The sequence below is a fragment of the Cavia porcellus genome, unplaced genomic scaffold (genome assembly GCF_034190915.1).
Source record: "Cavia porcellus strain 051 isolate PalLab524CR breed Dunkin Hartley unplaced genomic scaffold, mCavPor4.1 scaffold_10, whole genome shotgun sequence".
NCBI classification, from domain to species: domain Eukaryota; kingdom Metazoa; phylum Chordata; class Mammalia; order Rodentia; family Caviidae; genus Cavia; species Cavia porcellus.
Window position 1 is genome coordinate 36,345,997 of NW_026947493.1, and position 27,690 is coordinate 36,373,686.

General features: G+C 35.4%; 1 protein-coding gene and 1 pseudogene across 13 annotated transcripts in view; one reads left to right on the forward strand and one right to left on the reverse strand.

Moving 5' to 3' along the window:
• Positions 1 to 27,690, reverse strand: part of Erc2 (ELKS/RAB6-interacting/CAST family member 2) — a 1,000,708-nt gene that overhangs the window by 643,769 nt on the left and 329,249 nt on the right. For all 13 annotated transcript variants that reach the window (XR_010050129.1, XR_010050130.1, XM_063257298.1 and 10 more), the window contains one exon: positions 5,370 to 5,525. Coding sequence is in view for 11 of the 13 variants with exons in the window: in XM_063257298.1 (XP_063113368.1) it covers positions 5,370 to 5,525 (156 nt within the window). In the remaining 2 variants the exon portion in view is untranslated. The remainder of the gene's footprint in view (positions 1 to 5,369; positions 5,526 to 27,690) is intronic.
• Positions 23,490 to 27,177, forward strand: LOC106025765 (cyclic AMP-responsive element-binding protein 1-like; annotated as a pseudogene).

The following is a 27,690-nucleotide window of genomic DNA, read 5'->3' on the forward strand; positions in this document are numbered from 1 at the left end:
AAAAACTGATTTGTACTAACTTCCAGAAAGACCAGTGTTGAAAGCTGGTATGAAGGTTGGAGTAGAGAAGGAGAAATTTGGATGAAATCAATGATTCAGAAGAAGGAAGGGCATGGCAGGCTTTGCACACACCTACTTTCTTCAGAAGAAATAGCGTATTTTGATAACAAGAAAGTTATTTCAGTCTATAAATGTTAAATAGCCAAAGGCTTTAATAGCTTTCACTCTGGGACTGTCATGAAGTGAATTCTATTTTTTTATTTTTCCTTTTTCATTAGTACATGTTTGCATTACATAATGGTTACATTCCTTCTGGGGAGTTGGTACATGTGCCAACATTCCTTAATTCCTTTTTTTATCCCCTCTGCTCCTTCATCTCTTCCTCCATTCCTTAATTCCCTTCCCATTTGAAAAAAAAAATGTCTCTTGTTATCTTTTATTTTACTTTTTTAAAAAACAAAATTTTGTGTTTCTCATAGAAGAGAAACTATGTAACATTTAAGCTTGTGTGTTTCATTTTTTTTTTTTTCCATTTTACACTTAGGTTCTCAAAGTGTATCTAATCTCCCACAAAATGACTCAAGTCATTTTTACTATGTGGTTATGCCTATCCATGAACAGGGGATATCTTTCCATTTTCTGTTATCCTCTTCTCTCTTTTCTTTCAAAGTCCTGTAGTTTTCATTGTAGAGGGTTTTCACTTCTTTAGTTAGGTTAATAACTATGTATTTAATTTTTCCTAGTACTATTATGAATGGTATTCTTTTTTCCTGATTTCTTTCTTAGTGAGTTCATTATTGGTATAAAGAAATGCTACTGATTTTGTGTTGTTGATTCTGTATCCTTCTCCACTGAATCTGGTTATCAATTGTAGGAGTCTTTTGGTGGCATTTTTTGGATCTTCTGTGTAGAGCATCAGGTCATCTGCGCATCTACAAATAATGATAATTTGAATCTTTATCTGTCTAGATCTATATTATTTCTTCCTTTTACCTGATTGCTCTACTAATGTTTTGAGTACTATGTCAAACAGAAGTAGTGATTGTGGACATCCTTATCCTGCTCCTGATTTTAGAGGAAAAGCTTTCACTTTTTCACCATTTAATATGATATGGGCAGGAGGTTCATCATAAAAGGCTTTTATTGGATTAAGATAAAGTCATTCTATATCTACTTTCCTCAGTGTTCATCATAAATGGATGTTGGGTTTTGTCAAAGGGTTTTCTATGTCTATTTAGATGACTGTGGTTTTTGTCCTGGCTTCTCTTTTATGTGATCTATTGTACTTATTGATTTATGTATGTTAAACTATCCTTGCATCCCTGAATGAAGCCTATTTTGTCACTATGTACAATTTTTCTGATGATTTTTTTTTTTTTTTGCATTCTGTTTGCCAGCATCTTGAGGACTTTTAAAACTATATTTACTAAAGAGATTGACCAGTAGCTCTCTGTTTTGGTTGGATCCTTGTCTGACTTAGGAAGGAGAGTAAAGTTACCTTCCAGCTCCTTTCCTTTCAGTTTCACTGAAGAGTTTTGAGAAGTGTTTGCGTTAGATCTTCTTCACCATTTTTGTAGAATTCAGCAGTGAATCCATCCAGATCTGAGCTTTTCTTAGCAGATTTTTTATTACTTCTTATATGTTATTGCCTATTATTTGATTATTTGGGGTTTTTACATCTTCTTAGTTCAGTTTTGGCAATTCATATGTATATGATGTACATTTTAAATGAAGATTTATATAGATAGTAACAGAAAAAGGCTTTGCTAAGGGAAATATAATTACAAGGTAAAAATTCATATTCTTCCATTAAAACATGCCTCTTAACTTCTTTTACAGCCACAGAATCAATAAAAATGGAAAACAATGCAATAGAACATGCATGAAAACTGAAGCTGAAGAAAGTCTCTCTCTCTCTCTCTCTCTCTCTCTCTCTCTCTCTCTCTCTCTCTCTCTCTCTCTGTGAAAGCCAGAAGAAAAGCCAATCAAAATAACATCACATGCTTCATATGAAACTCACGTGGAGATCAGGCACACTTCATTCCATCTGAAAATTCTTCCCCCACTTATGTTTGTGACACAACCACCACCCTGAAAAAACCAATCTGCCAAGCAAAACAGTTTCTTATTCACTGCACATACAGTAGCTCTAAAAAGTGATATGCTTATTATCATGCAGTTTGGATTATAAGATTTGTAATCCATTAGAGGTTTATGAGAAAATGTGTTACAAATTAAGAATAAAGAAGGAGATCTAAGAGAGCTGAGTGGTTCCTCTGACAGAACTAAAAACAGAGGGAGCAGCTAATATAGACATACTGGAATTGGTAGATAACAAATTTATTAGACTAGGAACGCAGCCTTGTACAGAAAGAGGAGGCATTGTTTTTGGGGGAAACAGCTATTTATAAGCCATTCTCAAAGGCTTAACAAAGTCCCTAAAGTCACTCATGCTTTCCATGCTTCTAGATTTAGCTCTCAAGATCTGATTCCTCTATGCCTCTTGAGCTGAGATAAGAATTAGAGATTCCAACAAAGGAAACCTGCACCGATCTCCTAAACTTGATGCTCAAGGAAAACATCTATGAGCTAGGGAATTTTAGCCTTGGCCAGTTAGGTCTGGAATTCTTGGCTTCACAAGCAGAGATCCAAAAACTCTACTTTTATATTTTTTGCAACCCTTCCTCCACTTTTCCAAAAATGTAATGACCTGGTTTTGTTATGATGTCATATTTATAAAAGCAACTTAATCCCTCCCTACTACTTAATCACAGAAATTTCAGGAAGCTTCATCAGCTCCAATCATCTGCTCAAGGTCAAAACAGCAGTGCATGTTCTTCTGCATGGCTACTTAAAATATTTTCCTTGCCTCCAAACTTACATGCTTTATTGTTTATAAGAATCAATACAAGTAGCATTTGTAGACTTAGATAAGGAATTCTGCTCAAAGCAGGAAAATTTTTAAAAAATCAAGTGAAGTTGGGCTGGGGGTTTAGCTCAGTGGTGTAAGCGCCTGCCTTGCAAGCAGGCAGTCGTGAGTTTGATCCCTGGTACCGATAAAAACGAAAAAGACCAAAAAAAAAAAAAAAAAAAAAATCAAGTGAAGTAATGAGCTACAAATATCCTGGTTCAAGCTAGTAAAAGCATTTTTTAAAAGAGAAAAATACAAAAACTCACTAGTTTCATTCATCAGTGTAAGAGGTATCTATGAAATAACTCATTTCAGTTTGTATTTCTTAGAAATCTAGAAATCTATTTTATATATCACTTTGAATTTATTATATTATATTTAGTTATAGTTATTTAAGAATAACTATAAATTATTAGCTACATTATGAGCCAGGCACTTTAACTGTGTTATCTGATTAAATCCTTATTTAATCCCCTTGAGCCACCCTCTAAGTCTGGCAGTGCTGACGTCATTTTAGAGAGGCAGGAAGTGTAGCTGAGTGACTAAAGTCACTCTCCCAGGGCCAAGCAGCTAACATAGGTGGGCCAGAACTTGCCAGGATCTGTAGATCAGCATTAGTCCTCAGCCTCATTCCACTAGGAGATCTCCTTGAACATTCCCCAGGCCTGACCACTTCTGCAACAACCCACTTAAAGTTAACTCTAACTCAAGGATTGATAGTGTGTCAGACAAGAGTGGCCTAATACAGTTCCTTACCTTGCTTTATAGACTGTATAAATGCTTTATTCACCTGGACACAGTTCATGATGAAGGGAGGAGTTTGCAAAATTTCTAGCATTTTCAGTTTTAAAAGTGGATTCAACAATCATCTCCCATCGTTGAATAACAGAGTAAGGAGGAAAAGTTTAAGCCAAACAATAATTTCCTGAAACTTCTCGACTTCATTCATATCTGTTTCTCTGGTATTCACTTCCAGAGTAATTCAGGCACTCCCAGCAGGCCACACCAGGTCACCCTAACTCTATCCTTACCAGACCTCAGCTCGACTCTCTGAGAGAGAGGTAGTGTAAAAAAAGAAAACAGAAGGGGACACTGAGCAGGAAAACCCACTAGGCAATCTGTTCTACATGTTGAAGGAAATGATTACTTTCAAATTCATTGGACATTCTCCTTTATTTCCAGTCTCTACACTTTCAGGCATAATCTCAGCATCTATTTTAAGATAGAAAAGTGGTAGAGGTAAACATAGGTTTTGGTTTTTTTTCTTGTAGAAGTATACATGTGTGGGGCTGGGGTTTTAGCTCAGCGTCAGAAGCGCCTGCCTTGCAAGCAGGCAGTCGTGAGTTCGATGCCCAGTACTGATAAAAAGGAAAAAGACAAAAAAAAGAAGAAAGAAATATACACATGTATACAAACAAACATAGATGAAGTAAATACTATATATTTTTAGGTTCCCTCTATATTTTACAAACTCTGCAATGAGTATGCATGTTTTACACTAAAAAAATAATAATTTAAACATTTTCTCCTCTCCCAGAACTTTCTCACAGAAGTCTGTATCACTCTTACTCTGTTTCACTTTATAAGGCAATAAACAAGATTAGAACAGGGACATTTAAAAGTGACAAAAAAGAAAAAACGTTTTTAAACTTGATATGATTATTATTTTGAGAAGTGAAACAGTTTTATAGATTAGAAAAAAATGATCTTACAGTCTTCAGATGTCAATTTGGGGTTGCTCATAAATTTAATTATGATACATATGTAAAAATAATATTCAAGTTCTCACTCCAGAGTTTAATTTTGAAAACTAAAAACTGATTATTTAAAACTGGAAATATTAATATAAATGAACAGAGCAAGTAACCCTAATAATATTTTATAAATATTCCACAGCAATTGATAATAACAATAAGTCAACTCAGTGGTGGAGATGGTTTTCTTATCCTTATTTTATGGAAGAAGAGACTGAGGTTTAGAAAAATTGAATAATTTCAGTAAACGGAAGAATGGAAAAAACATACCAAAATCAAAATGTCTTAATAACACTGAAATGCTTTAATTTGGTTGATTAGAGCAACACCATTTGAGGTAATTATCTTCTAAGGATGGGCAAGAAAGTTGACAAAATAGCAATGTTAAAAAATTAGCGAACATAGGAGAACTAAACATTTGAACAAGAACAAAATAGGTTAATTCCTGAAATAGAGAAACAGCAAAAGAATCCATTAGAGGAGTCTGAACATCACAATGAGTAGCAATTTCACCAAAGCTTTTCCTTGATCCTTTTTTGGAATCTGTATTTGTGAACTAAAAATATTCCACGTTATTCTTTATTGTCGATATATTTCATGATATTACATAAAGCAGATCATGTGGTATTTAGAAGTAGTATGTATGCAAACCATAACTTTCCAGTCACAGTAATAATATAAAAGACTCTAACTCTGGGCCATACCTTGGTCTTCATAAACTTTGAGTGACTTTTGTAAACCTCTATTTGTTTGATCTCTTCTTCCCGGTCCTCAGTGTTCAGCGCACCATTGGCTTTTAACATCTGGATCTCATCCTCAAGATCCCTTATGTTTCTCTCCAATGAAGCAATTTTTGTGTCCTTTTCATAAAAAGGGAAAGAAAAAAAAGAACACTTTTATTGGCAGTGTCTAAACAGAATTTAAGAATCTGATTTTGGTAGTAATACATTAACTATGTTGTAGACATAATTCTGAATTCAGAATAATTTGCTTTTTCTATTTTGGGGGATCATCACTGAAATGACGACATTCCCAATCAAGTATTAAGGGAGTTATTACTGTTGTTATGTGTCAACATAATACAAAGAGTTACACAGATATGTTTCACTAACATGAAGGAGCCAAATTACCAAAGCAACAGTCCCCCAAAAAATCTAAAGCAGCAAAAAACAAAACATGGTCAAATCCATAATTTGGAGTAAAGTACAGTATTTTTTGAGTCTGCTTATAAACATAACAATGGCTCACTCACTGTGTATGTGCCGTAGCTGATTCTATAATGCATGCTCAGAATCTGACACTAAGGAAAATTCAAACCCATTAATATGGAAAAGAATTCTCATCTAAAATACAGATATAAGTGAAACTAAATTACTGAACATTGACTTAGTATGACTGATACACTAAATATTGAAAATTTATAGCAACAAGAAATAAAATATCACAACATGATTTACTTGGCAACCAGTCAAGTACGTATGTGACCAAAAAAACATGTCTACCTTGCAAGACATTTCTAACCTACTGATTTACAGATGCAAAAAAACTAGAAATATTACATTCAGATGTGGGATTGAGACAAAACAACCAATGAGAGACTATACACAAGAGAGCACATAGTAAGAGACAATGCATTAGAAAGCAGACAAGACAGATCTTTTACAGAAGGAACTAAACACACACACACACACACACACACACACACACACACACACACACCCTTCCCCAACTTCACAAATTAAACTCAAATCAGCCTTGGTATGAAACATATCAAGGTTTGACTTTAAGTCACCATTTATTTGCTTTATTGCAAATATTTAAGGAGGCTGTTTTAAATTTGATATTGAGTGTTAGTGAAAGCAAGCCACCAATTCTTTTTCTTAAACTAAATGTCTTTGTTTTACTATAATCTGCAAGGTGAAGCATTCCAAAAGTAAACACAATTAATGAGCTACTCTATTTATAACTCATTAAAAAAAAACTCAACAAATATGATTGTTTTATGTTTCCAGTTATTATATGGCTTACTTTTTCTATGTTACATAGTGTACCTAATGTGGTATTATAACAAAATTATTATAATTACACTGCCATCATATAAAAGGAAGAAAAACAGTGACAGCTACTTTTTGGACTCTCACACTCTTAAAGCACAGTGGATGCTTTCATTAATTCTTAGAAAAAAAATCCCAAGAAGATAAAATGAAAAGATTTTGAAATTTTCTACATTCTAGTTTCATTTTGTTTTAAAAATAACATGTTGCATTTTTCTACTTACAAAAGAAACATACTTTAAATTCATAGAAAATAGAGAACATCTCTAATCTGGAGGTAACTACCATTTGTACTTTTTTTACAGTCTGTTAATACTTTTCAATCTTGGATGCTATGTCTGAAAATCTTATATGCTACCAGTTTAGATAAAAGGAGTGATAGATTGAAAGCTTGCCCCTCTAATTTATATGTTCAAGCTCTAACTGCCTGTGTGAAGTATCTGGAGAACAGGCATGTTCATATAAAAATCTGGGAAGCAGTGAGAGCTAGATGAGTTCATGAGGATTGGGTCCTAATGATGACATTAGGACTCTAGTAAGAAGAGACATAAGTGCATTTGTTTTCTACCCTCTTCCCATTTCCTCTCCCCTCATAAGTACATTGCAAATAGTAGGCATCTACAAGTCAGGAAGAGAGCCCAACCATGCTGACATCCTGATCACAGGTTCTCAGCCTCCAGAACTGCAAGACAAATTTTCATTGCTTATGTTCCCCAGTCTAGAGTGCTGTGTTAAGGCAGCTATAGCTGACAAATATAGGAAGTCATACTTATTTATTTGAGTTATGAGATAAGAGAATCGCACAGTTTTCAAAAGAAAGATTAATATTAAAAAGTGATGGAAAAAGAACTTTTAAAAGTTTGTAGAAGTCTTCCCAATAAGTGAGAGTCATTTTAAATCAATATTTTTTTCTGATTAAAAAGTTGAGGAGTGCTCATTATAAAAATCTGAGAAGCCATATACATAATTACGATTATCTAAAATCCCATCACCCAGATATACCCACTATTAACATGTTTACTTACTCTTGTATTTTCACCCTAAAGCATATCAAATGGTATCCATTAAAATTCTAATCAGTATGATACAGATGTTGTATATTGAAGTATAAACTGACAATTGGTGAGATTCATAAATATATAAATCATTAGAAGTTTATATAACTACAATCTTTATAAAAGTTTAACTATAGGTGTAAATATATATATGTATTTTTTTTCCTGGAATTTCAGACCCAAGTCTGAAATGACCATGTGTGTGTGTGTGTGCATGTGTGTGTGTGTGTGTGTGTGTGTGTGTGTGTGCACTCGCATGCACACGCGAACCGTAATACTGTTTATAGCTTTCTTATACCTTTTTTTATAGCTTTGGTAGACTCAGGTCTCAATCAGTTAGGCAGTGGAAAGACCCTGCTTTCTCACAAACCCTGTTCAACTCTCAGTCAACTTTCAGTTAGTAATGACTAGTTACAGCCTCCACAGGGGTTAAAAAAAAACCTTTCTATGCATATTAAAGAATTAGGTATTGCTAAGAAAAGATTATACAGGCCTAACAGATTAAAACCTCTCATCATATACCTCTGAGATAAACGTCCACTACAGGTTAAGAACTTTGACAATAATTTGTTTTAATTTCCTTTTCTTAAATTAACCAATAATTCATGTTCATAAACTTTGTCCTTCTAATTGCAAGTGCCACAAAATACAAAAGAAAAATGAAAGTGTATTTCATTGTAAGAACCAACTTTATAAAGATCTATTTACTCTGTTCTTGTTTACATTTCTGTTCTTATAAAAGCGAATTGCAAGTGCAACTCAGTTCATTTCCAAAATCATCAGCACAGAGAAAAAAATCAATAGGGAACACAAAATCTACAGTACAGATAAAATATAAAACACACAGCTAGATTACATAGTTCCATAGTTCTGCGGTATAGCCAAAATAATATTCAAAACTTTAAGTCTGAAGAAGATGGAGGAAATGTAAACTTGAAAATCAAAGACAAAAAATGGCTCCCATATTCAATTTCTTTCAACTGTTTCAGCTCTGAGAATCAGAAGTTTATCTTTTCCCAAAAGAAAAAAAAAAGCTCTCAAGCTAAGATGAATGACTAGAATCTTACATATTTCCAAACTATAGAAGTTCAGCTGAAAGTGAGATACAAATGCTCTCTTTCAGAATAGATAGAAAAAGTACATAATCTATAACCCTGTAGTAATTTAGAATGGAAAGAAGAAAACTTAAGGTATATAAACTGAAAATATCCTGAGTAGTTTTAGAAGACACAGTGCTATAGTAAGGGTTTTGTAAGGAGAAGACAACCAACACAAAATTTATAGTACTATTGTAATGGCCACCCAATGAGTTAAATACAAGAAGTACAGGAAATCTGTATACACACTAAAGACCTAGAGAATCCAGGCAAGGACCTGGATCCAGCTGCAATACCCTGCATGAATTCAGCTAAAGACCTAGAGACCATGGCATTGCCTCACACAAGTACAACTGCAGGCCTTAGGCTCACAATAATGACTCATGGAAGCCTGTTTCACAGATCTGCCTAGGGAAGGCCCCAAGGTCAGTGGTAGAAGTTAGAAAGTCTGTGCCAGCAGGATGAATGATTTGTGCCAGTAGGCTGAGCATTCTGCACTGGAGGCAGGAAGTTATGCTCAAAAGTAAAAATCATAGCTCCCCTGAAAAGTACCACAGCGATCCACAGTGACAGTGAGGTCATGAGCTCCTCCAGCAATGTGAACAGTCAAGTTCATATCATGAAGCCAGTATGACAAGCTTCTCCTGGAGACTGAGCAGCACACAATCTTCCCCTCTGGAGCTAGGAAACGATGCTCAACATAAAGACCAGAGTTTCCACAAAGTGAACCACAGCCATTCTCAACAACAATTAGGTCCCCAAATCCTCTGATGATGAGAACAGCCAAGTTCATATCAGGAAAGAAGCTCAGCAAACTCCTTCAAGAGAACCCATAGCAACAGGAGAACCAACAGCACCGAATAGGTCTCCAGGTCTCCTTTGATGCTGGCAATCATCCTCAAGTGGGCCATCTATACTCAGGAACATACTGATTCAGGTCAGATGGTGTTATGAGTTGACCACCAGATTTTAATCCATAACACAGAGTCACATTTTGCTTTGCAGTCATCAAAGTTTACTTCATCTGAAACCTTTATATGTTCTTGATATTTTAAACTAATTCATGTTGTTGTCTTGAAACATATCTTAACTATTTCACAAATAAATAAGCTCTAGAAGCAGATAACAGTGGGCCTTCTCTTAGAGACAGAAAAATAAAATGCAGTGTAGGATGTACTTTTCCCAAAGTCCACAAATTGCAAATGTTCCATGGGAAAGACATGCTGTTACAAAGTCAGCTATGAAATATGATTAAATTCTGCAGTGAACATTAAAATTTTTTATTTAAAAAAAGATTAAGATAAAAGAGGGCATAACAACACAGGTCAGAACAGAACAATTTAAGCAACATAGTGTTTCACCACAAGACAATCCAACATACCACTAGCTGCCATAGTGTATCTTTCCTTGAAATATTTGAGTATAACTTCATATGCTATACTATCAAACATAACAAGACAGTGTAAAACCACTCAAGAAAATGAAAGTATTAAAGGGTATTCAGAACCAACTAACAGAAAACTAACAATGGTTACTATAGTATCTCCTTATCTATAAAAAACTTTGTTTATACTATCACATATAAGATACAACATGATAAAACTGAAGGAGACAAAAGAACAAAAGCTTAGTGGGACTTCAAAACAAGATGATATTAAATCATCATGCTATTATAATGTCTAGTTTTCTTCAAAATAGCTGTTCATGCCATCACAGACAATAAAATCAAACAACCCAGAATAAAACCATTCCAACTAATGAAGGAAAACATTATAAGGCTTCAGGGCAATATAATGGGGAATCATGGTTACCACATTCTTTTATATATTCTTACCATTTCTTACACTAGGGAAACTATTCTGTATTTATACATGTGAGTTTGATTTATTTCACTTATGAGTGTGGTCTCAAACTGTGCCTATTTATTTATAAATATTTCGATGTGATCATTCTTTATAGCTTCATATGAAATACCACAACTTTCTTCTCCATTCCTCAGTTGATGGACACTTATGTTGTTTCCAAGATCTGGATATTACAAATTGTGCTGCTATAAACATGGGTGCAAATATATCACTGTGGTATGATGTATTCAGTTCTTCTGGGAATATGCCTACAAGTGCAATAGCTAGAACAAATGGGACTTCCAATCCTAGCTTTTTGAGAAATCTCCAGACTGACCTCCACAGTGGCTGCACCAGTCTACACTCCCACCAACAATGCAAGAAGGTTCCTTTTTCCCCTCAGCCTTTCCAGCTTGTTGGTGGTTTTCTTGATCCAGACCATTCTTTCAGAAGTGAGATAGAATCTCAGTGTGGTTTTAATTTACATTTCTCTAATGAGTAATGAGTAATGATGATGAACATTTTTTCATGTGTTTATTTGCCATTTGTATTTCTTCATCTGAGAATTGCATATTCATCTCAGATGCCCATTTTTGGATTGGATCTTTGAATTCGGGAGTTTGATATTTTTTAATTCTTTATATGTTTTAGACAGAAGTCCTTTGTCTGAGGAACAGTTCACTAAGATGTTTTCCCCCTTTGTGGCTTTTCTTTTCACTATGCTGGAGATTTCTTTTGACATGCAGAAACTTTTTAATAAGATATGATCCCAGTTATTGATTCCGGGAAGTATTTCCTGTGCGGTTTGATTCCTGTTCACGAATTCTCTATCTACCCCTTCAGGATTTTTACCCAAATTCTCTTCCAATAAAATTAGTGTTTCTGTTTTAATATTCAGATCTTTGATCCATTTAGATTTTAATTTAGTACACGGTGATAGGCATTGGTCTAGTTTTAGTTTTCGGCATCTGGAGAACCAGTTTTTCTAACACCATTTATTAAAGAGACTGTCGTTCTTCCAGTGAACATGTTTGGCCCCTTTATCAAACATAAGGTGGTTGAGTGTGTTTGTAGTTGTGGTTGTATTTTCTAATCTATTCCATTGATCTTCAGATCTGTTTTTATTTCACTACCATGTTGATTTTACTACAGGTGCTTTGCAGTATAACTTCAAGTCAGGGATTGTGATGCATCCTGCCTTGCCTTTGCTGCTTAGAACTGTCTTTGCTATTCTAGGTCTCTTCTCGCTCCAGATTAATTTTAGGACGATTTCTCTACATCTATGAGATACGCTGATGGTATTTTTATTAGGATGGCATTGAATCTGTATAACAGTTTTGGGAGAATGGCCATTATCACAATATTTATTCTTCTTATCCATGAGCAAGGGATGTCTTTCCATTTTCTGAGATCCTCTTCGATTTCTTTTTTCAGTGTTATTATAATTTTCCCTGTATATATCTTAAACTTCTTTCGTGAGCATAATTCCTAAATATTTCATTTTTTGGGTTGCTAGCGTGAAGGGTGTGCCTTCTCTTATTTCTCTCTCTGTGATTTTCTTATTACTGTATAGGAATTCTATTGATTTTTGAGTATTGATTTTATACCCAGCTACATGGCTGAATTTATCTAGGAGTCTTTCAATGGAGTTTTGGGGGTCTTCTATGTAGAGTATCATGTCATCTGCAAATAATTACAATTTAACTTGTTCTTTTCCTATCTTTACTCCTTTTATTTCTTTGTCTGGTCTAATTGCTCTGACTAGTATTTCAAGTACTATATTGAATAGGAGTGGTGATAAGGGACATCCTTGTCTTGTGCCTGATTTTAAGGCAAAGGCTTTCAGTTTTTGGCCATTTAGTATGATACTGGCTGTTGGTTTGTCATAGATGGCCTTTATCATACTGAGGTAAAGACCATCTATTCCAATTTTCTGTAAAGTTCTTATCATGAATGAATGTTGGACCTTATCAAAAGCTTTTTCTGCATCTATAGAAATGATCATGTGATTCTTATTTTGGCTTTACTGATATGGTGGATTACATTTATTGATTTATATATGTTGAACCATCCCTGCATGCCTAGGATGAATCCTACTTGGTCATGGTGTATAATCTTCTTGATGATTTGCTGCATCCTATTTGCCAATATTTTATTGAAGATGTTTGTATCTGTAAAATTTTTTTTAAATCACAGTAAAAGACACATTGCTATTAAGTGCCCTCAAAATACTTCCTGTTGTTTCAAAACATTTATTCCATCCATCTTGCCACTTTCTGAAGCAGTTCTGGAAATCCTTTTCCATGTCTTTAGTTGTGTTGAAGTGCCTACCTCCATACCCTGAATCAAATCCAACTGGTTACTTTTCATGGTTATTTTGACTTTGGAGAAGAACCAGAAATCACACAAGGCCAGATTTGGTGAATAATGTGAATGAGGGTACATTGCAATACTTTTATCTGAGAGAAATTGCTTAACAGAAGCAACATGTGGTACAAACCACTGTCATGTTGGAAGATGAAACCATTTGCCCATTTCCCACGCCATTTTCTATATACAATATCTGTGAAGTGCTCTAATAACCCCTTATACCAGTGAGAGTTCAATATAATGGTACTGGGTACAAAATCAGCTTACACAATTCCATCAAAGTAAAAAATAAAATCAAGGTCATCATTATGTTGATTGTATTTGCTAAATGAGGAAAACTGAATGATTTCCACTGAGAACTTTGAACCTCTGTCTCAGGATCATAACCATAGATCCAAGGTTAATTTTGCTTGATGATATTTCTTAAAAATCTGGAATCTAAAGTGGAACAATCACACAATTTCAATGAAACTGACAAAATTTCATGTTAAAATGGACTTTGTGATCCCTGTTCTGTGGTACTCTTGAAAATAAACTTTCTCTCAACCATACCACACAACTACTGCACAATATGTTAAAACTTGTCACATTGTTACTAAGCTTCAATGCACCACTTCTACTGAAGGTTCTTGCCTTTCTATTGGATGGCACTCAGTAGCAAATTTCACTAAATGTTTTGATGACACCACTGAAGTTTGACAAATGCCTGTAGGACACTTTTATTTTTATGTTTTGGTATTCATTGGAAATTGAACCCAAAATAGTATAACCACTTAGCTACATAGTTGAGTCCTTAAAAAAAAAAATTTTTTTTTTTTTTTGGAGACAGGATCATGCTAATTTACCCAGGTGGAACTCGAACTTCTGATACTACTGCCTCAGCTTCAGTAAGTCCTGGGATTTATAGGCACAGGCCCCTAAACCTGACAGTTGAACACACACTAGCATCAGTGGTTCTGGGAAATGCTGTCACAAAGCATTATATTTTTCTTGCCACAAAGTATTCTGTCTAGTTTTATCCCAGTACTGTTAACCTGAGATAAGTCAATTCTTGAAAAAAATTTTTTGACTTAATAATTAATTTAATCTCAAAGTTTTATTACTAAATTGAAGAACCAAAGCAATTGTTTGGATTCTTCAAGAGAAAATTTGTCACAATTCAGGAGCAGCATAACACTGGGTCCAACGAATCCACCCCTTAAACTTTCTATTATAAATTTGTATTTTAGCATGATAGTAGTCAGCTGTGCATCTCAGTACCTTTCCCTGAGAAGGTGTGTGTACCCATTTGGTGTGACAAATAGTAAGGTGTGTGCATATGTGAAACACTGGCAAACAGGTTGTTTCATACCTTACACCTGAGCTGTTTTTGCATATGTTTACATGAGCATCACAGAGGGTCCAGTATACCCAACCCACTCCAGGATTTATTTTAAAAACTTTTCTTTTGATTTTTCTGGAAAAAGTAGTCCAATTCAGTACAATGGCACATGAAAACCCTGATTTGCAATTTTCAGAGATCGAAAGTGAATCATCACATTACTTGTGCATAGGTGATAAAGATGATCCATTATAGTAAAACATATGCTTTCACGACAAAAGACTAGAGTAGTGTGGGTGTATGATCATAACGAAGATGATAATGATAACACTGATGCTGGCCAAGTAAGCCAAATTTCCTATGACAGTGAAATACAACAAGGATAGACTGACACAGACACAAGGAATGCAGATCTCCTTGATTCAGATGAAAAAGAAAACAGTAATGTCAGTATCTAATCAAAATATGGCAAAAAGGTTACTCAATGAAATGGAATGATCCAGTATTACAACTATGTCTGAAACATAGTGAGGATCTTGGCAGAGGTGAAACATATTAGACAAAATGCCAACACTGCCATTTAACGTTGGAGACTGTAACAAATGAAATGCTGCAAGATGCTGTGAAATACACAAAGGCTAAATGCAAGTAAAATGTCCTGTGTGCACCAAGAGCCATATTAAAAATATAGTTATCATGACACTTCACTAGCTGAACTGAAAGTAGTCACAGGTCTGCTGCACTTAGCAGGGATTAATCATGACATTAGTAGAAACGTCAAAGGCTTATGGAAAATAGATGAGTCAAAATATGGCATAAAAATTTATCCTCATGTAGATGCAAAGACTTACTATGCTTTCAATTTAGACATTCATCTTGGAACTCAGGCATCAGGTACTTATTCATATGGTAATAAACCAAAAAATGCTGTGAACAGATTTGTTGCTCCTATCTCCCAAACTAATTGAAATGTGACATTCAACAACTGATTTAGCAGTTTCCAACTGGTGCTACATTTGTTAACAGAGCACAAGTTGACAAGTGCAAGAACTGCATTCAGGAACAAAGCAGAGATTTCAAATGACATGTTGCAATTTCAAAACAGACAATTGTATATTACAACCCTTGGATATCAGAAAGATGTAACACTGGCCTCAAATATGATATGGTTAAAAAAAACTGATCTTGCTGATGTTAACATTAAACTATGATGACAAAATATTGATAGAAAAGCCTCAACAAAACAGAACGCCGAGATGGAAACTTTCTACAACAAAACCAAAGTTGGAGTAGATGTTGTTGATGAGTTATGCAGCAATTATGAAGTCACCTGAAATGCAAAGCAAAACATTGACACAATAGATCCTCACGATATTTTTGGACCTAACTACAACACTGGATTATTCCATTTCACTATGTGACCATTTTGAAACATTTTGATTAGTCTGATACTGCATGCATTCACATTGTTGCTTTCTTTTCATCTGAATTAAGGAAGTCTACATTCCCTGTGTCTGTATCAGTCTATTCTTGCTCCATTTCAGTGTCAGGGAAGTTTGGCTTACATGGCCAGCATCAATATCAGCATCATCAACCACTCATATCACTCTTCAGTTATGAAAGCACATATTTTACTATAAAAGATCATCTTTCTTGTGTTTTACCCAATCCTACACATCTGTGGCACACAGATTAATAATTTACAAAGAAAGTAACAAGCAAAAATATCATGGAGAAATTTTCTTAAGAGGATTGGGACTGGAGATCACAGAGATCATTTACATCAGAGTAAAAACAGTTTCTGCCCAGAGAACTATGCAAAAATCGTGGAGCACATCGCTGAGCTGACAGGCAAACAAACAGGTGCAGAATTACAAAGACCTACTATAACAACCGGGAAACAAAACAGACGTCAACTGTGTTCCACAAGAAAGGACAGGAAAACAAAATATATGTGCTAAAGTATAAGTGATAAGTGATGTCTACAGAACATGTAGTTGTCATGTGTAAAGACTGCCTTGGGTGTGACAGTTGAAGATTATTTCTATGATACGCTTTTGTTTGTGGTTCATACTGTAGTTCACATAATTTTTATTTCTGATGTTATGTTTTGTAAGAATGTAAATTGCTGATGTGAAAATATTGATGTCTAAGTACACATTATAGATTTGATATTTTATTTTACTGGTATCTAATTCCTTCTTAGTGCATGTTGTAAAATCTAATAGGGAGCTTTCTGTTTTATGAGAAGGAACAGGAAGAGAAGTGACAAGACTGCTCTTAGTAAGCGCCCCTAGCACCTGCCAGGAAGAGAACCAGTCAGCTGTTCCCACTGAGCCTACCAGTGCAGGCTGAGAATCAAACATCTCCTCCCCTACCCCACCCCCATCAACAACTGGTGACAGAGTTCTGAGCATCCTTGGGAGTATGACCATATGCAATATAGCAAATAAGGGGGATTTCCTTCTATGTTCTGTTTCAAGGCAAAGGTTATTTTCACTGTTCTGTTTTGTAATGCTTGTCATGCTCTATTCAATATTCTCCATCAATTGGTTTTACAATGGTCTGTTTTTGGTTTGATTTCTCTATACCTAATTAACTGGACAACTATTGTGAAGATAATGAGATATACTATAGTACCTATTACTGCTATCCCAATATCCTGCTTTGAAGTTCTGTACCAATGTCACTACATTGTCTTGATTGGCTTTATCTTGTTCTGTTGTATTTTTACTACATTATAAGTAATTTAAAAAAATGAAGTGACAAGATTGCCACACAGGAAAGGAAAGCTAAGCAAATGTGCTATCAGTGTAAGTGATGTGTGCATGGGTAAAATATAGTTGTCATGTATGAAGAGTACCTTGGATATGACAGTTAGAGCAAAACTTATTTTTATTGTAGACTTCTATTAGTATTTTTATTGTACCCCATATAGAAATTTATTTCTGATGTTATCTTTTAGGTTTTGTAAGCAAGTATACAGCTGATGTGAAATATTGATGTCTATTTTAAATGTACAATATATATATATTAAGATTTCAATACTTTATTTTATTGATACCTTATGTTCCTCTTAACTACATCCTAGATAATGTAGTAAAAATCTCCTGACAAAACAGTAAGACAACTGAGATGTCAAGTACTAGTACAAAAAGGCCAGAAAAGCAAAACAAATGTCCTGTCATTTGTGTGTATGGAACATGCTGTTGTCACATGTACAGACCGACTTAGGTGTGATAATTGAAGTGGTTTTTTTTTTGGGGGGGGGGAGAGCTATTAGTATTTTCATTGTAGTTTATATAAGAATTGTGTTTTTATATTTTGTACACCAAAACACAGATGATGTTGAAAATTTTGATGCTTTTTTATGAATAATATTAAATCCAATGTTTTATTTTTGTGATTTTTTTCTATTAAGTACTCTTTAATATAACTCATACAATTAAAAATAATAATTTATCATAAATATTCTAAATAAACAAGGGCCTGACAAACATGTTTCTTTACCTTTATGATAAAAGTAGTGTTATACTCCCCAATGAGTGGAGCTTAATGTATGATCCTGCTGGCTTCTGTCACTCAAAAGGGGTTTGCTGAGAGCTTGTTATGACTACAGCAAGCAAATAATCAATCTGGAGTGCCATCCCTCTGAACTCATCACCTCATGTCTGAGGTAACATCCAAATAGTCATGAGATAAGATTTTCACAAAATTGTCTTGTTCATACTATGTTTTGGTTGTGGACTACAAGAATGTGAAAAAAATTCCAAAGAAAACACAGCTAAAATATGTTTATTTTACTGCTGTTATGGAAAAAAATTCTAAACTCAGCATCTCTTCATTTCTTTCCCCACATTCACAAGGTAATTCTTATAAAAACTGCATACACATATAGTAGATCACAGCTCTAAAGGTTCACTCAAGATTCTTATAAGTAAGTCATTTGAAGGATGCAAAATAAAGAGTGGATGCTAACAAATAAACAAATAGAACTGACTCCTTAATGGCTATTTAGCCAATAGGCTCAACCAGCTAATTGTTAAATTGATCATGAATATTAACATTAGCACTTAAGTAGAGGGATTGAAATAATAAGGATGCAAGCTGAATGGGAAGACAGAAGTAAATTTATTATGCCTTTTTTTTCTCTTTACAAATAATTTCTGGACATGTATGCTTCAGATTGATAGTAAACTTAGACACAGTTCTCTCATTCATTTATTCAACAAACATATATAAGAAGCAGTTACCTGTTGGGTTACCAATCACTACTTGGTGTGTGAAAAACCAACCTGATGACAATAAAATGAATAGGCATACTTCTCTCTTTCATACAGAATACAGTTGAGGTCCTTGCTATTGAAAATGTGGCTGACAGACCAACAGCATAGCCACTTGGAGGTTTTCAGACATGCAAAACCTCAGACCCCAATTCAGAACTACCAAATCTGAATCTGCATTTTCCCAAGGTTTTTAGATGATTTAGGTGATCTAAATACCACAGCAGTCCAGATGATACACAAGACTTACCAATACAAGAGAAATCGAGGGAACTTTATTGCCTAAATACATGATCTACTTTCAAGAGCTATCCAACTTGGTCCAAGTCTCCAGCAATCCTGAGAGTAAACTTTCTGGAGCATCTTTGCCGGTCAAGGTGTCCTTACTGTTCCTTCTGTGTTTGGCAAACATTACGTTCCCCTTAAACATCAAGAAACAGATTTTAATTCCTCTCTAGAAACAGTGAATACTGAAGTGGTAAGTGGGCAAATATTAAAAAAAGCAATACCATTTAGTCACAAAAAAGTAACAAGGATGTTATTGCTTAGTGTCACAATGTGTCTTCCTCTCAAACATAGTAAAAATTACTGGATGCACTTTAATATCAGGCCGCAAAAGAAAATATGAGGGTTTTTTTCCTTAACAGAGCATGAAACTCACTGTGCTCACATATCAGTCCATGAATCTTGATCAACAAATACAGGGGCAATTTGGTTTAAGAAGACATGATCTAATGTTCAGGAAATGTGCTACATAATTATATTACACTTTATTTAAAATAAAATTCTAAACTATTATTACTGGATACCACAAAGGCTCTTGAAGACTTAAGTTTTGAAAACCATCTGGTGGTTCTGCAAATATAACTGTGTGTCCCTTGGTCTTAGGCTACCTGAGTGAGGCCCTACTTTTGGAACCATTTGCTGTGTAGGATGACCAGGTCATGTGAGTCCCAGAGAAGCACTCCAGAAAGGAGTCAACTTAGATCTCAGACATATTTAGAAGAAAAATATACCCCAAAAAAGCAGCTCATATCCTTACACTTTATCAAATTACAGGAAGATGAAGATGACAGAAGTTATGTGAGGTTTTTTTCTGGTAATGTTGTTCCTGTTTTTCTGTTTACATAGATGATATCCAATTCTTTCTTATACACAGGCACAGAGAATCTGGTTGGACTATACCAATTAAAGCAGTTATGGTACTTTTATATTCTTGTCTTGGTCTTATTTTCCTACCTCTGATTCAATCTTCATCAAGTCTGTTCCCTGGATATGTATCCTTACTTCTGTTTTGACTCTGTGAACATTATGGAAAACCATGAGTGGAAGATGTATCGCTAGTGGTGCTTGTAATCTTTAAACTTTTGTTCTCCATGTTTGAATTTCTTTTTGCTAATGAACATAAATCTAACCAGAGAGATACACATGGGGTGAGAGGAGAGAAAGGGAGGAAGGGAAGAAGAAAGAATAAAATAAAACAAATAGATTGCTGTGAAAAGTGAAAAATCTGACTCTTACAGAATCCCAAAGTTGGATGCAAACCTCAGTTTAGGCTTTAAACTCTTGGGTAGTACACTTGGCCTTTCTGAAACGGGATCATGCCGAGAAGCATATTAAAAATACTGCAAACGAAGTGTGAAGCATGCAAAATGTCTATCATGGAACCTGTCACAGAAGAGTGAAAGGTTGCCTTTACTGTCACAGGCATACAAAACTGCTGTCCCTATTTATTCCCTTGTTCCAGCAGAAGCGCAAGTAGAAGGAGTAACTTCTCTGTTCTGCTCTCTTTACTTTTGTTGAGCATATTCTGAACCGTGAGCATATTCTGAACCGTGAGAACCCTATAACCTAAGGTTGTTACAAGAAGTAAATAAATGATAATATGTAAGTTTCCAGAATAGTTAATACATTGTAGGTGCTCAGTAAACATTATCTTCTCTTTCATTTCTTATTGTAGCAGATCTATTAGTTTTTATCTGCTCAGATTCTTTTCCTTTTGGGAAGCGCAATTCCCTATGTTTTTAATGGAGATTCAACTCTTGACTAGAGACTCTGACTAGAGAAAAGTACCATGAATCTTCTGGACATCAGGATCAGTCCAGGGGTAAATTCCTAACTCTAACAAGGTGAATCAGAGTTCTTTTAGGAGCACAATATAAATACAAGGATTTAAAAAACTCTTGCTGTCCTTTTCTGAAAGTAAGGAAAATGTGGGTCTGTGGCTGGCAGTAGCCTGAATACCACATACCAAGAACCAACTCAAATGACTGGGGCTTTGTACCACTCCTCAGAATTCCAAAATACAAAAGCAAACTTTCTGTCATTTGTAACAGCAGAGTCTAACAGTGTGAGAGACAACACTATAATGTATTAAATGTAATATTGTGTAAATCTACAGGCAGAGAAATTAAAATGGGTAACACCATCACATCAGAGTCAAAAAATCTCAAGAAAGCACAGGAACCTAATATAAAGTTGAATATGAACAAGATCATAGAGAAGATAAAATTCTTACCAGGCATAAGTAATAATGCACAAAAACCAGAACCACTAGATATCACGCCCAGCATACAATATTATCAGAACAAAAGAATGCGTTTGGAGTATATAACAAGGAAAAGTAAAAATAATTCATGTTTAGTTGCTGAAAAGTGGGAAATGAAAGGAAGGTGAGGAGAAGTGATAACAAATTGATAGTATCAAGCTAGGAGTTTGTTCTTGGAATGAGTACGAGTCATTTATAATCTGCTAAACAAGATGGTAATAAGGTTGTCTCTAGGCGGTTAATGATAAAACAGAAGCCGAAATGGAAGGTGAGACTGTAGAAGTCATGAAATCATCAGCCTAGTGGTAAAAGAATTATCAGACATGGCTGAGATTCAAGGATAGAGAAAACAATAGAAGAATTTTAAAACACATATGCATTAAAACCTGATGGTAATTATGGAAAAATCTAAGAAAATAACAAACTGTTTTGAGAAGGAGGAGAAATCAAAGAAGGCTTTAGTATGTCAATGGTGATGGGGTGGTTTTAATGAAACAGTGTTATAAGACTGGAAATTGAACTCCAGATTTATTATAAATCAACTTTATATATTAAACCATGGAGTCACAGGTGACTGATAAGTGACAACAACATGGAAAGAACAGAGAATAGGGCAAGAAAAGCCAAACAGACACCACCTGGGCCACTGGCACATGTCTGGAAGGTTTCTGCGGAGTCACAGGTAAACCCTTATTGTAGAATGTGCGGAAGAAGGCTAAGAGCTGGAATTGGCAGTATACTCTGAGGGTTTGGGGTAGCTGTGGAAGTATTTCACTATTTTAACAACCAGTGTAGTTGTCTGTATCTGTGGCTCTGAGCTGAGTACTGGACTTGCAAAGAATTTTGCTTCAATATTGACAGTTTTATGCATCCCCAACACATGGGAGGGCGTGCTGGCTAATAAAAACTCACTTCAATTGCCCGAGACACCTACTATAGCAAAGACTCCCTAATGCCTATCTGAGGTTAAGTTGTACGACAAACATTCAGATGAACATTTCTCTTTTAAGAAGGGGATTAGGGGAATGAAAGGAAAAGATATACCTATTTGCAAGCTCCTCATCTTGGAAAAACAAAATCACATCAAAAGATTTATTTTTTTCCCCTGTTTTCTTCCCTATTTGCGTCCCAGACACTTGTTTAGTGCTCTGCATATAACAAGGAAGAACAAAAGAGAGAAGCAAACAATATCTCTCGGTTCTGATATTAAGTCATGTATAGAGGTGTATGCCTATAATACCAGCAGTCAGGATGCTAAAGCAGGAGAATCACCTAGAGTTTGAGGACAACCTGGCTACATAGTGAGTTCAAAGCCAGCCTAAACATTATAGCAAGACCCTGTTTCAAAAAAATACAATTAATATTATAGATGCTAAGTTAAGTAGAAAAATTAGTCAGTCATACAGGACTAGGCCCTGCAGGAAGTCAGGGCAGAAGGTAAAACACATTACAACTGTGGCAGGAGGTACATTTGTCAAAGGCTAGGTCTCAAGATAAAGACAAAACAATCAGGCATACATACCTCTACAAGGGATTAGCAGTAAGTTAAAGATTATACTGTACTTGGGATCACCTGATCCAATAAAGTCTATATATACATCAGTCACCCAAGTGGGTAGCCAGGACCTCCTAATCCATCCCTTCCTAAAAAGGTCCTTGTTCTTTTCTTGAACACTTTCTACATGACTGCTTCCCCCTGGATCAATATTGCCTAAGTAGCTATAATTATAATCGTATTGGTTGCACATAGCTTGACCCACACTGTATCCACCTCAAGATTTTGGACCTACCTTATAATTTTTCTCTACAAAGCTCTCTCTGTGAAGAGGAGTCCACAATAATACACTTTCAAGTCCTTTCCTGGCCCTCTGGAGCAATAGCTCTCAATAAATTTCTCCTACTCCTAACTTTTGTTGTTCCTTAGAATTTATTCTTCAATTTCAGGGAACGTGGGTTCAGTACATCTGATATCTAGCAAGTTTTTAATTATATTATTTCCCCTGTATCATTAACATAGTCAATGTGTATTGATTATTTACAGAAGCCCTGTGCTACCAAAATCTCACAATGCTCTCCATTACCCTATCAATTAAGCACTTTTAACAGATCAGAGACCTATAGATGCCCACGGTTTTTCCTTTAGCAAACTGGAATGATTTCCTTCACTTTGGGACCTTATTTGTGACCTATGACTCACACTGAAACCTTACTGTCCCCAGGCTAATCTCAGAAAGACTGGCTCAGGAGAAGGCATGCCCTCTAGAAGGTGAGCTATGCTGGTGCTTCCTCCCATACAGTACTTTTCCTCTAAATATCACAGAACAAAGTCAAGAGAAATTAGTGAAGAAGTCAGAGAGGAGAAGAAGAAACATAATGAGAAACTACTTCCAAATGCAAGGCCTAGTCCATCAATGGGCACAGAATTGCCCTCTCCATGAATGAATTGTATGTAATCTTTTATATATATCTGAGTCCAAAAAGGCTTTAAATTCCAGCTGTCTGCCTCTGAGAATAGCAGCAACTCAGTGAAATACTACTTTATGACACAGCAAATGCTTTCCGGGAGCCTAAAAAGATGTGTCTCTGACCCATTTATTTTTCTCTTCCAATGCTATTTAGGAAAGGATTGGGTGAAGAAGTTCCCTAATCTTCTAAGCAACCTGATCCTATTGTACCCACTCCTTTAACCCACTCCCTGGTAGAATTTAGTGTCTCCTTCCAAGGATCTCTAAAACATACCACAAATCCTTCTGTGTTCAACCAGTTTGTCTCATGGAAAAAGCAACAAAGCTCTGTGGAATTTAGGCCACCCCAAGTCCCCAGTATGGCCTGATGGATGTGGAAGCAGACCATACCTTAGGGATGAGGCATGTAATCGTTGGTACACTATCATTACTGGAGCTTGACAGGGAAAGCTCACATGAAGCCTGTGGTTGACTTCTCAACCCTGCTGGCAGAGCTGCATGCCAATAAGGAAATTACAACCCCTAACTAAACAAAGGCTGGGAACTGAGTACCAGTAAGGGAGAGGCGGGAGCTGCTGGCCAGACAGGGTTGGCCAAAAAAGAACGAAGCTAACATCTCAATACTATAAAAATGTTGTCAAGTTAGACTTACTAGGGAGGGTCTTTGAGAATTCGAACTGCCAGTCTCAAAGCACTCAAACTTGTCCTGTTTTAAAGAAAGCAGGACACTTAATTCAATCTCTTCATCTGCCAAATGAGAATAGTGAGGGGTAAGGTGCTGACTGACTTACCAATGCCAAAGAGCAAGAAGGCTAAGTCACTAGGTCATTTATTATGCTACAGACCTCCAGGGACTCCCCATATTTTCCCTGTACTGTACTAGTTTCTCTCTTTAAAAGCCCTTTTAAAATCTTCAACATACAAACTATCTGAGTATCCACAGCTAAGACTTTTGCCTGAAGTAAGCCTATTTAGTTCCTTCTTTCTGAGAGCACTTGTTCAAACGTATCATCTCTTTTTTACACACAAAACTGAATTTCAAACTAAAAAAGTAGAGACAGAGAGGCAAAAGATTCCTTAAACATCTATTGCATGCCAAGATTTTTCCATGCCTTAATCCTTAATTCCCTATACAGCGCTAGATAGGCTGATATTGTGAACCCATTGTATAGCTTGGAAAGTTGGAGTTTAGTCAGTTTTTATAAATAAACCAACACTCTGTGGAGTCTTCTCAGTTTAGGAAAAAAAATATTTTCAAGTGTATCTATAAAAATTATGATTTTTTTTCCTTTAACAAACTTCTTATTTGCACATTATTGAAAATATGAACATCTAGGGTAAATAATAAGTGGAAATGACCCTTTATATCTTTACCCAATTAACTGTCAACATTTTAGTGTATTTTTCTCCAACCTTTTATTCCAAGTTGTAAATATTATTTCTTTATATATTAAAAATAGTATTAATCTTTTACACTAAGTACAAGCAATAAATCTCCAAGTTGGTTATTTTATAGTTCTGTTTTTACTTAAAGTGCAGTGGTAACTTGGTTGATGAATTCCATTTTCTCTGTAATCCTGGTTGCAAACCAAACTGGATGAGAACCAGATCAAATTGCCCTACAAGGTCATTAAGCCTTGAATTTGATTTGGTCCTTGAATTGGGTTTGGGCCAGAAGCAGAGGAAAAAATCAAGTTCTGAACCAAAGTACCAAACTAATCAAAATTATTAATCTTTTCTCTAGCAATATCTTTCCTTATTCTTAAATAATAGTTTTATGCAGATATAATACACATACCATCTTTTCAAAGTGGGCAATTCAGTGGTTTCTGCAACCATCCCCACTATTTAAATCCAAAACATTTTCATCCCCCAAAAGCCCGGTACTCACTAGCAGTAGCTCCCCAAACCTGCAATCACTAACCTCCTCTCTGCCTCTAATTTGTCTGTATTGGATATTATGTATAATTAGATAATACATGGCCTTTGGTAATTGGGCTTTTTTCACTTAGAATAATGTTTTAAGTGTTGACAGTGTTCAGTTATAGCATGTATCAGTATTTCATTAACTTTAATTGCCAAATAGGATTTTATTATATGAATAGATACACTATATTTTGGGTTTTTCTTTTTTAATTTTTTTAACATTGAGTACAAAAATGTTTATTTAAAAACTTTGTTATATAACTCAGGATTGGTTAGCATCTTTTTACTAAGATTTAGTGCTAATTAAAATCAGCTTTGTACTTTTATTTACTTTGATTTAATCTAAAATACAGATGCCATGTTTTTAATTCAGGTGATTACTTCCTTTGTGTATTCAAAAATGTTGAACACACATAGAACCAAATTAAGAAGCAACAACTATCCTGTAGCTAATAGAGCATGTTTTTAAGGATTAAGGACAAGTTTTCAAGTAATGAAGAAATGAGCATATATACGGTACTCCAAATTCATTCCTATTTCGCTCAAAACTATACTCAAATCACTTGAGCATTTTTATCTTTTACTAGTTTTACCGAATTCACCATGAAAATATGAAAACAAGTCAGTTTGACAATCAACATTTCCCCATTGCACTTTAACAACTTTATGCATATGGCCCACAAATTATCTCAGCTCAAGCGGCTAGGGGGATTCGGTCCCTAAGGCAACCAAAGGGCTCAGCACAAATCTTGAAATCACTAAAAAAAAATTCATTTTTCTCATTTCCCCCATCAACTTACAAGTAAACAAATTATTAGCAATCAGTTATTCAGTCTCCACAATTACAGATAGTTCAGTCTTCCTATAAGGATTTAAAAGACTTTTCTTCAGAACACAAATTTCAAGTGCTACAGAAAGTACAGATTCACAGGAATCAGTGTAACTGATTCCCAGAAGCAAAGGCAAATTCTTTTAAGGAGGCCTTTCTAAGGAAAACTTCAAATGACTTATCTTCTGATGCACCAGAAGTGCCAAGAATTGAAGAAGTCTGAGGAGGAGATATCAGCCCCTGCCATCACTCCAATTTACCAAACTAACAGCGGGGAGCCACACAGCTGGCTGGTAATGGTACCAATGGGGTACAGGACCTTCAGACATTAACTATGACCAATACAGTTGCTACCCAGTCGGGTACTACCATCCTAAAATATGCACAGACCACTGATGGACAGTAGATCTTAGTGCACAACAACCAAGTTGCTATTTCAGCTGCCTGTGGAGATGGATAGACATATCAGATTCACACAGCACCCACCAGCATCATTGCCCCTCCAGTTATGGCATCTTCCCCAGGTCTTCCAACCCTGCATGCTGAAGAAGCAACTCGAAAGAGGGAAGTTCGTCTAATGAAGAACAGGGAAGCAGCTAGTGAGTGTCATAGAAAGAGGAAAGAATATGTGAAATGTTTAGAAAACAGAGTGTCAGTGCTTAAAACCAAAATACACCGACTGAGAAGCTAAAAGCACTTAAGGACCTGTACTGCCCTTAGATTAATTTGGGATTTAAATTTTCACCTGTTATGGTGGAATCAAAATGGACTGGACTGGCAACAACCAGAAAAACAAAATAAACATTTTATTTTCTAAATATTTTTTCTATGTACAAAACTGTCTGAAAGCAGCTACAGAATTTCATTCATTTGTGCTTTTGCATTAAACTGTGAATGTTTCAACACCTGCCTCCACTTCTCCCCTCAAGAAATTTTCCTTTTTCTTAATTGTTTTTAACCTTTTAGCTATTACATAGCAATAGCAAAATGAGCATTTGTAAACAGGTTTTTGTGTGGATTTGCTTTCAGTTCTGTTGAACATATCCTGGGAGTGGTACTTCTAGATTCTGTAGTACTCTATATCTAAATTTTGAGAAAATGCCAATTAATTTTCCTAACTGAATCATATCATTTTACACTTACCATTACACACACAAATAGGATCAAATTTTTCCACATATTACCTAGCGCTCATTACTGTTTGATTTTTATTTTGTTTGTTAGCCATCCTAG